The following is a 13665-nucleotide window of genomic DNA, read 5'->3' as shown; positions in this document are numbered from 1 at the left end:
CAGCCCTGCGCTGGCCCGTTCTCCTCAGGGACGCCGTGCGGGGCACGGCTCACGCCCGTCCCGCCCGGGCAGCGGTCTAACTTCCAAAGAGACGGGGGTAGTGTATTTTTCCATTCTCCTACACTCTGTTCACAGAAGTGACCCGAGGGCATCTTGTGGTAGGCAGGCAGGGTCAGGTCATGGACCACGGTGACTCCACATCCTGCTACGGACAGAGCTGAAACTGTGCTTAGTTTGAATTTCTGCAAAGCACCTAGCACCGGCTGCACTGCTTAGCTTAACATCTGGCTACCGCTTATGTGTCACTTCAACGTTTAATTTCTGCTAATAGCCACTAGCCATAAACAAAATATTAAAAAATCCATCAATAAAATCAAATACACTAAGATGCAGTTTTGGTATTCTGTGTTCTGTAGTCATTTGAGAACACATTGTGCTCTTAGGCAGAGCCATTACACCAATGAAGTCCTCTGCACCCTACTTCTCTATCTGTAACAAAGGGAGAGAGATGTTTATGCAGTTATGGTGTGCAAACCTGCATTTTTCTAACATCCTCCTCTCCTTCCCTCTCTCCAGAAGACAGATTTTTGTGAGAAGTGTTCTCAATAATATAAATGACATATCCCATACCGTATCTGGCATTTCAGAGGAACAAAACCACCATCCCACGCATTGACTTTTTAAGTTTCCAGAAGCTGAAGGAAAGATTTGTGAATTTATGTGTTTCACCCAGATGTATTTTTCCCCTCTTGTCACAGTAAAGCCAGCCACTTTCCGTGGATCCAACAGCTTTTCAGTAACTATCATGCTGAGGAGTTAATTCAGTTGTCCTTGTACTACCAAAGAAATCCTGAAGTAATTTTTTTTTGTGTCAGTTAACATTCTAATCTTTGAAAGTTTGAGTTCTCTGGCAGAGAATTAGCTCTGTACAAAGAACATCTGAAGCGATCCCATAGCATCAGGCTATACTTGGATGAAGTTATTATGACTGCAGTCACACAGATCTTTAAAATATTGATTAAATAGGGTGAGAAGATCAAGTAACTGTCTTTAGTTGAAAAGGCATACCACTGCAACTGTTAGACATTCTCAAATGAACTTAGTTGTAAAGTGCTGATTTCACAGCAAACATGATAGGCAAAACCCCCAACCACTAGCAAGAAAAGCTCTGAAAGAAATGCCCAACATATCATTGGGCATTTGTTTATTTAAAAAGAGCAAATAACGTAATAGGATTGCTGGTCCCAGTGGGAAACTTTCCAATTTATGTAAACAGACATTGGCTACAATGGAGATTAAAGCTTTATGCTAATCTGATAGTAACATAGAAATTGTTTCAGCAGCATTTTCAACATTAACTAGCAAATATGTCCATGTCTAGCACATTCTTTTATAACAAACAAACCTTCTCTGCTGACTAAGGGTAAGAACTCACGTCTCCCAACACAGACAACTGCATCTAACCGCTGCTGCCTAATCCGATTTTGCTTGTTGGAGCTCTTCCATTTACTTTAAGACATATTACCCCTGAACAGTAAACTACCACCAGTGGTTCACTGAGGTCCATTTGAGTTGCTAGACTAAGTCAGGCAGAAAGGGCTCAGTGTGTTTCTGACTACGGCAAGGTGTTGTCTTTTTCCCTTGGATAATGGAGGAGGAACACGGGGGATGAGACTTCACAAAAAAAACAAAAAAACACCACAAACAAAAAAAACACCAACATACTTTTCTATTCTAAGGAATTGTAGCAAACCCAAACCCATCCATGAAATGAATTTAAGGTATAAACAATTTATCAAAGTGAAATTATTTTCTAATAATATTTTCTATATATTCTATTATTTTGCAAATGTACCTGTAAAGAAAGATTTATGATTACAGGTTACTTACAGATTTGTTAACAGTAACTTTTATTCCCTTCACTCTGTAAATATATTTAATTTCTTCAGTTGTTTCTTCTCTACAAAATACAAATTATTGCTTGTATATACTATTTAAATAACAGTGTTTCATTTAACAGACACTACCCTGACAAAAAAAATGTTACAGATGGAGAGAGAGAAACAAGTATTTAGATGGGGGGGGGGAAAACACCACTTCAAATGTGTTCCATGATAAGCCAACCCCAGGTCCTGGGTTTGGCTGGGATAGAGCTTATTCTCACGAGAAGGTGGAGGCACAGCCAGGAGAGCTGACCTGAACTAGCCAAAGGGATATTCTGTACTCTAGAAGGTAACACTCAGTAAGTAACTGGAAGAGCTGGCCAGGGAGGAGATAGGATCGTGGCTTGGGAATGGGCTGAGCATCAGGTTCCAGGTGGTAAGCAAGTGCATTGTGCGTCACTTGCTTTATACACTCTATTTGTATTATTATTGCTATTATTTCTTCTCTCCTTGTGTTGTCCTATTGACCTGTCTTTATCTCAACCCACAAGGTTTTATATTTTGCTTCCAGTTCTCCTCCCCATCCCACCAGGAAGGGGGAGGAATAAGCGAGCAGCTGTGTGGTGCTTAGTTGCCAGCTGGACTTAAATCACAACAAAAGTCTTTTAGCAAAGTCATAATAATTTTTCTTTTAATGTTACTTACTGCAATCTTTCTTTTAAATGTTACTTACACCTTTTCCTTGTTAGACCTGTAGACAAGAGAATCTCAGCATTTATCCACATTTGACAGAACTGAAACCAGCATACCAAAAAACCAGCTCGGTGACACACGAAGAGGTACAGCAGTTACCTAACATAGCCCACTCAGCCTTCTCCATTCAAAGAGATCACCAATTCGTAGGAAAATGAGTATTCTGGCATTGTTATGTGGAGGTGTAAACAACTTGACAACTTCCACATCCAATTTTCTGACTCAAAGAAAACTGTCAGTTTCTGTTGGTGTTATTACTCACAATTTATCTCAGTTTGTTTGGTTCCAAAAACAAAGGCGTATCTTCTGCAAATTTATTTTCAATACACCCTTTCCTTTTAGTAATGACTTAATTTCTTCTGAAGGAATGAGACTACTCCTAAATTCAGAAAATGAACTAAGACAAAAAGATGCTTACAAAGGAATGTTCTCAGCATTTCATCTTCTAAAGACATTAGAAATGTCAGATTAATGAGCATAGTCACAGGCCAAAGCAGTGATACAGAAAGGAAAAAGAAGAAAAAACAGTTATGTCTCCTTACCATTACAAACAACAATAAAAAAGTAATCCAACTCTAATATAGAGCTTTGTACTCCAAAGATCTCAAAGTATCTTAGAAATAAGATGCAATCTTAGAAAACTGGCAACAGGGCATAAAGAAAGCATGTAACTTACCAAGGTTAGTTGTTGAACAGAAAAAAAGAATTAACTTCAGAGTAGGACAGGCTTTATCCTAAAGTAGCATTGTCTCATCAGAATATAGGATCACCTCCAAAAAATGGTGTACACCCATGTGAACTTCAGTAAAATCTTGGGCTATCCAAACTGGGAAGATATAATAACATATATTAGTGTCAACTCAGTCTAGTGAGACAATAAAAATCTACTTCTAACACTTCTGTCTACAATCATTAACTAACAAGCTGAATTTTATATAAAATACCAGTTGTTTAAGGAAATATGCTGCAAATTGCCATTTACGATATGCATTCAAGATATGCACAGGACAAAGGTGAAACTATATTTCTGAAATCTAGTAACAGATTATTTTTTTTACCTCAGCTGGCCTTAATTTATATTTTATTTGCAAGGGGGTTTCGCTTCATTCTTACAAGAACCACCTGATACGAGCTGAAACTGGCACAACACATTTACACATCAGGTCCGTGAACAGCTCTTCCTGTCTCTAGTTAGGAGGGTCAGTTTCCTTCCTGCTTTTCATTTTTTGTCATACTCTGCATGATCACCTCTGAAGTGTCCTATAATAAAGACATAGGTCAATTGAAATAAATTCAAAGGAAACCAAGTAATAAATTCTGAACAAACTAGAAGCAAACATGATGTATAGGTAGAAAGTATCAATAACCTATTTGCAGCTATGAATAAAATTGATTCAGGGAGCAGGGCTAGGGTGTCCTTTTTCTTCTGACTGCAATAGCAGTGATCATGAAACATTGACTAGACTCTCAGTGAACTATTTCCCACTTCCTTGGAGGGTGCAGGCTCTTCTTAGCGCAAGGTGAAAACTAAAAATATTAATGTATCTGTGACTTACTACCTAGTAAGTCATAATAGCTAATTCATACAGTAAATTTGACTTTGAGCAAAGCTATTTTCCTAACAAAGATAACCTCTAAGTTACAGTGAAGGAAAAGTCCACATTTCCCAGTACAGTGATTAAAGTTAAGATGCTTTTTACTGTGCTCCTGTGTGTCTCTCCCCCCACACCTCTCCCCACCCTGGAACTTCTAGAGTACAGAAAAGCAAAACCAAATCACTAGTACCTTAACTGAAATACTATCTCCTAAGTTGATGAGATGCCAAAATGCAAATATCTGTGTTTTGAGTAACTATCATCTACCTCATTGTACCTAGCCATTGTGTAAAAGTACATAACGATCCTGATTAAACTTGTCTTCTGGGAATTCATCATAAATTCTTCCTGCTCTGCCCTTTTGTTTAGTTTGTGTCTCTCTGATAACATGTGAAACCAGGTATTGACATCCCTGACTGAGCAAACACCTCACTTCTGGTAACATCCTGTTTTGCGCACTTACAGAATTCACTAAACCCTTTCTCTTGGAAGCCATGGTTAAACACAGGCAGTCACCCACAGCCACTTCTGTATTGGTGGTTTTTCTTTCCTTCTCTTCTTGTAGTTGATTTACTTTCTAAATAGAAATATTCATTCCAGCTCAAAGTCAAGTTGCAAAGCTATCTTTTGCTTTACTTTTTTTGGTTACAGTTGTTTTCACCTTTCTGAAGAAAATCAACAAAAAACCCCACCAAATAAATTAATTGGTCCATAACAGTAAAGGCTTGTAGAACCAAATAGGCAGCAGCAAGTATGCTGATGCTGTAGCAAGTGAGATGGTTTGTCTGCTGCTAGATATTAAAATAGCTTAGTATAACAAAACTGCAGTTGACACTTCTAGATCCAAGTTCAACAAATCTTCCAAGACTAGAAAGCACATTAATTGTATGAACATGGAAGGATTAGCTAAAATTCAAACCCAAAAAATAGCAAGTGACAAGAAAGTTAAAGTGTAAAACAATAAAAAGCAGGAAGAAGATTAGCATCAGATCCCCTTACCTTCCCTTTGGCTCCTCTCCCCTTCAGTGAACTAAAACAGCCTCCACAAGATCATGGCCTGGACAAACACCAGGCCAGAAACATGGTTAGAGACAGAACGCGTGTGTGCTACCAAGCTAGTGTCAGAGCTTGTGTTAATAGCTGTGAGATTTGCAGGAATTAATTCCTCTTCTGCAGTGAGTAGGCAGCAGTCTTCATCCCATAGCAGATACCCCGTGAGGCAATCAGTGGAGCAATTCTAGACATCAGGAAGGTTATTCCCAATGACTATTTACACTTCAGTATGCCTGATGTGCCATTTTCTAAAGAGATGGCTGAGTTAACAGGATAAAGACCTTATGCTGAATGGGTTGTTTAAGAAAAAAGGGTAGTTGAGAAATAACACCACACAAGAGAGAGAAACTAGAGGCAAGCTAGGAATAGAGTATAAAGCAGAGGGGAAAAAAAAGCCACATAAGATTGGAACACCAGAATAGTGGAAGGTTTAGTTTAGAAACCATATCCCTTATTCATGTTGGTTCTTCACATACACAAAAACAACACTATCTTCTGCAGTTTTCAACAGTATATTTACTGAACAAATAAACACTGAAGTAGTAGTAGTACCTGGAGCTTCTGCACTGTAACATAACTGTGTAAGGAACAAGGCTGTAAAATGCTCCTCTGTTGCATATGCGCAGAATGCCCTTTGTCTCTCAAGGAGAACAGACCACAAGTGCAAAGGATAGTAGTGATCACAAAAGTTCAAGTATTCATTGTGTACCCAGGTAAACTCAGTAGTATGTATGCATCCAGATTTTAATTGTATGCCCTAGAAACATCCCACAGATGCGAAAGTATCAGAGACCTGCATTGGCTAACACTGTACTGTTGCGAAGGAGATGGAAAACGCATATGTTAACTAATTTTAGGAATAATAAGTAGTCACAGTCATAACAAAATATTTATTTTGTAAAGTAAATACAGAACACACAGAAAACAAAGATTCTACTGTAAGAGTGGAAAACAGGTGGTTTGCAGAACAGCTTGATGCATTTGCCATAACCAGAGCTAGGCTATGTTACCAGAAAACTTTAAACAGTGATATTAAAAAATTAACCAGATGTGAGATAAAGCTTCTCATACTAGTAATAATTAGCCGGACAGCAGCAATTCAAAAGGTTCAAGGCACAGGAGGCCTGTGTTTCCTTCAGTTTTTGTTTTTGTTTGGTAACTTCTCTCTTCCAGTTCTGCATGAACTTCTTGGCTTAAGAGAAGAAAAGAATGTCTAGATTACAGAAGCCTATGTTACAGCTGCCCACTTGTTCCTACTCATTTGTTTGCCATTTCACCTAGAACATTCCCTTACTCCTCGGTTGTGCATGCTTTCTAGCCTTTCACATAGCCTAAATTACACAGAATCCCTCAGCACACAGTCCCCTCATCACTGCATCCATGAACTGGTTGTTTCCTGTCTCCCACCATTACAGTTGCTCCAAAACTTGTTAGTCTGGTGTGAATTTAAACCTACATTATTATTAGCAAAAGAAAAAAAATCTTAGAATAGTTCAGAAGTATCTGTAACATTTAATGTATTTTTAATCTTTGTTATTTTTTGCCACTCAAATCAGGCTAGACAACAAGCTAATCAAGAACATTATTGTTAAACATTTGCACATTTTTTCATTACAGTAGGACTTGGGTACAGAGCATTTAAATTAATTTTAGAAAGTCCATCTCCTTTTCAAATGCTTCCTTCAAATCTGTTTTCACACCAAACAGGAGCCACCAGATAAGTAAGGTATAGGTATAAAATTCAAATTATTACTGTTATGCATCAGCTCAGGGAGTATCCCATGACCTTCTCCTTCCAAAGGACCAAATCTAGTGCTTCAATGGAATTATTACTACTTTTTTTTTTTTAAAAAAAGTCAATAAAGTTGTCCTGAATAATGAACATCATAATTTCTCACATTGGTTCCTGTTCACATTGATTGGACTTTCAGTGATTACTAAGTTGCAGACATCTTTGTCTTCAAAGTTGTTTCTCCTTTCATTCGTGATTCTTCTTAGTATACATATTCACTACAATATTTTCTTTTTCAGATAACTATTTTCCTTTCAGTTAACAGCTAGAATAGCACTAAGCCTGGGAGTGCTAAAGTACTAGTATACAACTATTGAAACACAAGAGAAATCCAATAGAGTACCAATGCAACGTAACCATAAATCGATTCTGCACTATAATCGCACATCATCAGTACAATTTTGCTTCTCTTAAATTTGTTTTCAATGGAAAAATGTGAGGGCAAATATGCTAATGAACACTTAACTGGAGGAAAATGTGATGTCTAATTATTTGCATTACGAGGGAGTCCAAAAGCTGCAGAGAACTGTTGATTGAGAAGTTTCTGTCCAGAGACAGGAAGAGACTACAAAGAGCTGGATGTAGGAATCAGTTATATTTACAAGGGCTGAAATTGTTTACCATGTGATTATTAGACAAGAAAAAACACTTAGACCTAGAAGATTGAGTCTGATGTAGAAAAAGAGAAAACCACAGTACAGATGCACATTTGCATCCCTTAAGATAATGATCTAAACAGATATTTACTGTGCAGTTTAAATGAGAGCGATAGTCTGTTCTGGTTTCAAAAATGGTTACTTACCAATCTACAGTTTGCAGCAAAGGACACTCAGCATAGATATAAGACAAAAAAAAAAAAAATAAAATAAAAAAAAAAAATGGTGAACGTAATACTTGGAATAGTCTAGCAAGCAAGTTTGTGAACTCCTGTCTCACTCAAAGCAAGGGAAGCGGAAGTTAACCAAACCCCAAATATATATCCTTTGATATGCAAAGGTAGGATTTAGGGAACCGTAATACAGCAGTCTGGAGCTACCAAAGCTTTAGTACTTGAATAGACTTTAGTACTTGAATAGACTGTGCCACTGACACATAGAAAATAGCTTCAACTTGTAAATTATGCTCCAGTTTTTTTGCACAAACTGAAGACACAGAATGATGTGAAAACAGTTACTCCCTGACTCTTCTTCTATACGGTTTCCAGTTTCCAGTGGACTGTAGGTAGCCTACTGTCTAAAATAAATGAATTTGAGACTGCCAAGACAGCTAACATTCCTATGACCACACCAGAACAGCCACTGCTGCTAAGTCAAATAATCTGTTGGTATATAATAATCATACTTCTAGTGAAAAAACTATGTTAAGGAGATTAGTAAAATGTCTAAGTCTAAAAAGAGCAAATTTGTCCATCTGATATCTCAGAATTCATTGCTGAGCAATTCCACTGAAATCTTGTTGGCCAATTGTGCAATTAGATGTATTCCACAAATACAAAAAACAATTACAAAAACATTAAAACAAGCAGCGTGAACATTTGTTGAGAATGTAGCGCAATCTTACAAGACTCAGTTTCATTATTTCAATCTGATTAGCTGTGCAGTAATTTTAATACTTGAGTTAGTGTATTATTAGCTAAAGCTATCAAATGGACCAATTCATAGATAGAAAGTTGAAGTAAGAAACAGACAAATATACTGGCCAGCATGAGCTGCTAAGCATTTGTTGATGTCCTCCATTCTGAAACTGTCATTTCTTGCAGAACTAGCCAGTGCAACCATACTCAAGGACCCTGTAACTGAAAGACCTTTGCATTTGCATGTCTAAAGACACTTAGACAATACTGGGAGAACATCTTATATTAAAGTTTTCCAGTGAACACTCATTCATAAGTTTTTAAATAAAATTTTATTACAGAAATTTTGAACAAAAAAAGGCAACAATATCTTCTGTAATTTGTAACAAAAAAAACAGTAATATCGTATTCATGCCCTATAAGGTGAACTGAAGAAATGCTACAGGTATTTCTCCCACTGTCATTCTGTGACGCCTTCTAGTATAGATTAACTCATATCTGCATCACAAGAATTAAGTATGAACACAGTCCCTCTCCATGCTTCTCTCCGGAAAGTGCTGCATATTAACACAAAATATTGCAGACAAACCACAGTTCTCTTCATTCTGCAGTATTGGAACCAGTGTCTAGGAAAGAAAAAAGAAAGTGAGTAATACATAGCCCCCCTGCAGTTAAGTAAAGTTAAAGAGAAGCAATACTATTCCCTAATACCTTCCTCAAGCTCAAAAGCATTCACCCCAAGCATTTAGAACATGTTCTGTACCAACACAATCCCCTCCACTGCTATCAATGTGATGTATGAGCCACTTGTGCTCTTTTCTCTTCAGTTAGGAACACCAGGAAGGGAGAGCACAAACCTTCAAGGCCGTACACACACATTTTTAATGCCTTAATAACAAATTACAAGAAACTTTGCTCTAACTTGTAGTGATACAGAGACACTTCATTGCAGTCAGCAACAAGTACATCTAGCTAAACTGCATGATCTACTACAAAGAAAGTTTTGCACATTTTGCATAAGCTCTTAAGGAATGTGGGCTATAGTTTACTATGCATTTTGACAGGGTAAATTTAAAGGGTAGATTTAGGTTAGACGTGAGGAAAAAGTTCTTCAGCATGAGAGTGATAGACCACTGGAATAGGTTGCCCAGAGAGGTGGTGGAGGCCCCATCCCTGGGGACATTCAAGATCAGGCTAGATGAGGCTCTGAGTAGCTTGATCTAGTTAGAGATGTCCCTGCTTATGGCACAGGGGGGGTTGGACTAGATGCCCTTTGGAGGTCCCTTCCAGCCTGGACATTCTATGATATGCAAGAATGAGCATGACCTTCGTAAAACAACTGAGACCAATTCTCTGAAGTTCTGTCAAAAGCACCCATTAACACCAGTGCAACTTCTGGTATTACTACCGTCATTGCTCTGTGGCTTTTAGAGCTACAGCAAAAGTACATAACTTGGATATGGAGAAAGACAAGTCAGTGTTTACAACACTCCTTTAGCCAGTCAGCTTCTTGTGGGAAAAAAAAAAAAAAAGACACTAATGTTAACAGCAACTTTAAGTCACCCAGTTCTTTAAATCTTTTCTGCATACTTTATCAGGAGTGAAAATGATTAATTCTTAGAAAGTAAGGTTTCTTCCACTAGCTATAACAAGTACACAAAAAATAAACAGAGTAAGATTATATGCTTGACTAATACTAGAACTTGAGCAAACACTAAATTCTGATAACTCTTTAAAACTACAACTTGAAGTGACTACCTGTAATTATGCCAGGATCAGAAAGCCACAAAAGAACCTATTTCAGAGGTCTAGCATATATTTAAATAAAGCCTTTTCCATACTCAGTTATTCCTTTTAGCATTACTCCCCAAGAATGAAAGAAGCAGCATCACGTCACGCATCTTTAGCGATATGCTGCCACATTGGTGGTTTTAAAAGTTATAAACCAGCTTGCCACAAAAGTCACTAAAAGACCTTTTCCAGTAAAGAATTTAAAGGAACATTGGCCAAAGTAGTCCAATCAAGGAAATATGGAAAATAAACTCCCGTGAACAGTGTACATACAGTGAGCTTGTTGAGCAATACATATATCTTACAATATGACTTAAAAATGCTAGTGTAAGCTTTTCATGTGCTTGTGTTCCCTGCCATCAAATCCAATAATAATTGCTTCAACAGTTTTCTCAGACAATCACTTGCTCTGACTGATAAAGCACTCCTCAAATTCAGTAAAACATGGTGCTGTCCTACCAAAGTGGTTAATAAAAAAAACCACACAGAAGTGGAATTAAGATTACTTTTGACTTTGTAGTCACTCTAGTTGTATGTACTTCCCAAGAACAGGTGTACAGCAGTCTCTAACATTCATATTTTGTGCTTAAGAGTTTGGGAAGCGCTTAGCTTGCTTTTCTTTCATTTCTTATCATATGTAAAAACGAATGCAGTGCCCTACTTTTGTCTGAATAATATAATCAATCGTTAATCAGACTTTGAGTCAAAGCTTTCTATAAATGATCAAGCCTTGTGTCTCAGCTTATTTATATCATATTCCATACTTACTTTTTCCATCACATGCTACAATTTTCACTTTGTCCACTTTCACAAGTTCAGTGACCTCCCTAAATTCAACATCATTCAGTACAAACGTCCATACGTTGTCACAGAACCTGTACGTGTTCAGAGACCCCTTTAGAAAGACAAGAGTTTTTTTTTTATAGGATTCATCCCAAAAGTAACAGAAAATATGTTTACTATGCACTGAACTACATACCTTCTAGAACTAGGTTTGCCATAAAGTCAGCTGTGAACCTGAATGTATACAAACTTGGCAAGCAAGCAATTCTGAGGAAAACTGCAGTTTAAATACCCTCCAGCAGCTGAAATTTTCAAGATCACATAGTGATGTTACAGTGTATCCAAAGGGAAGCTTCGCATGTATGCTGGTAAGTTTTATAGCTTTTCTAAAGGGTCATTATCGGAAAAGATTTCTTAAAACATGGGCCATAAGAAAAATCAGTTACAGCAGTAATAATAACAAGACATAAATTCTGCAATTGTCTAAATACTGTGATAGTGTAAATTAAAAAAATCATTACAGAATTGACCTGACATAAAGGGGTATTCCCCATTTTTGATATGAGGATATTAATATGTAAACCTTTTGGCCTTCATCTTCACAATTTGAACAGATACTGATGAACTTAAAAGAAAAAAAATGTTACTTGGATCTTATCTACTACACACATTTTAAACTAAAGTTTTCTATAACGTTACATACATAAAGCAAGTTAGGCGTGTTAGAGGAAAGTAGTTATGCTCTTTTTAACTTATCTATATGGTTTAAAAATACAAAATCTTAGCTCCCTTCACTAATACATTCTGCACAGACTGTAGAGGAAGCACTAGGACATAAATTAACAGGGTAACTATTTTGTTTGGTTTTTCCTCAAAATAACAACCAAGTTGACATGCAACAATTTCATGTCTATCAGACATTAATTAAAGTGTCTGGCTGTGAAAAAAAAAAAAACTCACTTATTTTTCTACACCACCTACAGAAAACATTTACAAAACGATCCAGTGACTTGCATAAGGGTAAACCTACAACTCTAGTCTCTCTTCACATAACAGATGTGGCTGAAAATTTGGCCCCATCTCACTTCTGCTAGGTACAAGTAATAGAAGCAAAAGTCTCTCTCCTCATCTCTAAGACAACAAGGATGTCAATGCTACCCATCAAAACATTTCACTCTTCCACTTCCCCTGTTTTCATCCACCCACCAAATCTGTTCCAATTTCTGTATTCCTTTCAAAGACCCCTGGCAGAGTTAGAAGGTAACAAACCTTACAATTGCATACAGAATATACATGCAAATAGTCATTATTTCAAGGTCAAAATGGGACCTTGATAAGTTTTTGCTTAGAGCAGGCAGCATTTAATGACATTCTGCATGGACGCTTAGTTACTGTAGCTCATGAAAAACTTTTATATATTGTTAATCTTACCCTGAAATTGACTCTGTTCCTGACTCGTTGTGCCAGTGCTGAATTTATAGCTTTATCAAACTGAAGTAGCACTTGAAGGGCCAGCTGAGGAGTGATTTGCTGTGACTGAAGTATATGAAAAAAAAACAACTTCGCAAAGTAAACTCAAAAATGCAGTAACGATTAAAAACATCAAAATAAAGTTCACATGAAGTAGATGTCTAGAAGAGCAATTTACAGGAGTATTATGTTCCTATATTGAATTCCCTTTCCCTATTTTAACACTAAACAATGTGCTCAGATGATTTTTTGTGTGACACAAAGATTTCTTCTAATAAATATCCATTGGCAACAACCAGAGGAGCAGGAGATCATTACAGTGCTCCAGATTAATCCAGCTGTTCATTTACCAGGCCATGCAACAGAAAATACCACTTACATAAAACATTTTCCTTAGTCTAGGACATTATGAAAAATACTTACCACGTGAATGGAGTATACCAATAGCTTTTGAATTCGATCAGAAAGTTTTCCACACGTTGGCCACAAGTACCCCAAAACAACCACTACAAAGCCGTTTAAATGACTAACGTCTCTTTTTATGAAGCTAATTGCCCAGACCCTAAACCCCAGACGCACCTGTATGAGCTCGTCCAGACTCTCCTGGAGACTGTTCCCCAGCGTGGTGTTTCTGTACAGCTGATACGCCATGGTTTACCGAGTCGGGCTGGACGCCTTCCTATCATCCACGGCTCCGGACACAAGCAGCGTCCTCGCCCTCATTTAAAAAGAACCAAAACAACCCCAAAAATAGATTAAAAAGAACCCTCGTACAAGGCACAGCAAGAGCAAACAATTTTAGAATGGGGTCCGCAAGCACTGACAGACAATCAATAGCGCCCAAGCACAAGGCACTAGGGTCCGCCTGGACGGGCCTTCGTGCCCCACGGACAGGGAAGCGGCGCGCCGGGAGCGGCCCCTCTCAGTCCGCAGCCTAAAGCGACCCCCGTCCCCCCGCGGCGCCGGGGCCTC

General features: G+C 37.8%; 1 protein-coding gene across 1 annotated transcript; it reads right to left on the bottom strand.

Annotated features, from left to right (window-relative positions):
- Window positions 1–8963: 8963 nt before the first annotated feature.
- GTF2A2 (general transcription factor IIA, 2, 12kDa) lies at window positions 8964–13444 on the bottom strand. Its single transcript, XM_008940508.1, has 4 exons — window positions 13273–13444; window positions 12655–12759; window positions 11209–11335; window positions 8964–9275 (listed from the first exon to the last, which is right to left on the bottom strand). The coding sequence occupies exons 1-4, from the start codon at window positions 13342–13344 to the stop codon at window positions 9250–9252; spliced, it is 330 nt and encodes a 109-aa protein (XP_008938756.1). The 5' UTR covers window positions 13345–13444; the 3' UTR covers window positions 8964–9249.
- Window positions 13445–13665: the final 221 nt, after the last annotated feature.

This window comes from Merops nubicus, unplaced genomic scaffold, assembly GCF_000691845.1.
Source record: "Merops nubicus isolate BGI_N331 unplaced genomic scaffold, ASM69184v1 Scaffold17065, whole genome shotgun sequence".
NCBI classification, from domain to species: domain Eukaryota; kingdom Metazoa; phylum Chordata; class Aves; order Coraciiformes; family Meropidae; genus Merops; species Merops nubicus.
The sequence above is the reverse complement of the archived record's forward strand: the minus strand, read 5'-3'. Positions and strand labels throughout refer to the sequence as shown.

Bases quoted from the DNA above. Each gene is read 5' to 3' on its own strand.
- GTF2A2 (XM_008940508.1), bottom strand. From the start codon at position 13,344: ATGGCGTATCAGCTGTACAGAAACACCACGCTGGGGAACAGTCTCCAG. The intron at 12,760-13,272 runs GTGCGTCTGGGG...CATATACTTCAG, and splicing joins GTCTGGACGAGCTCATACAG to TCACAGCAAATCACTCCTCA. The intron at 11,336-12,654 runs GTAAGATTAACA...GTCTTTCTAAAG, and splicing joins GGAACAGAGTCAATTTCAGG to GGGTCTCTGAACACGTACAG.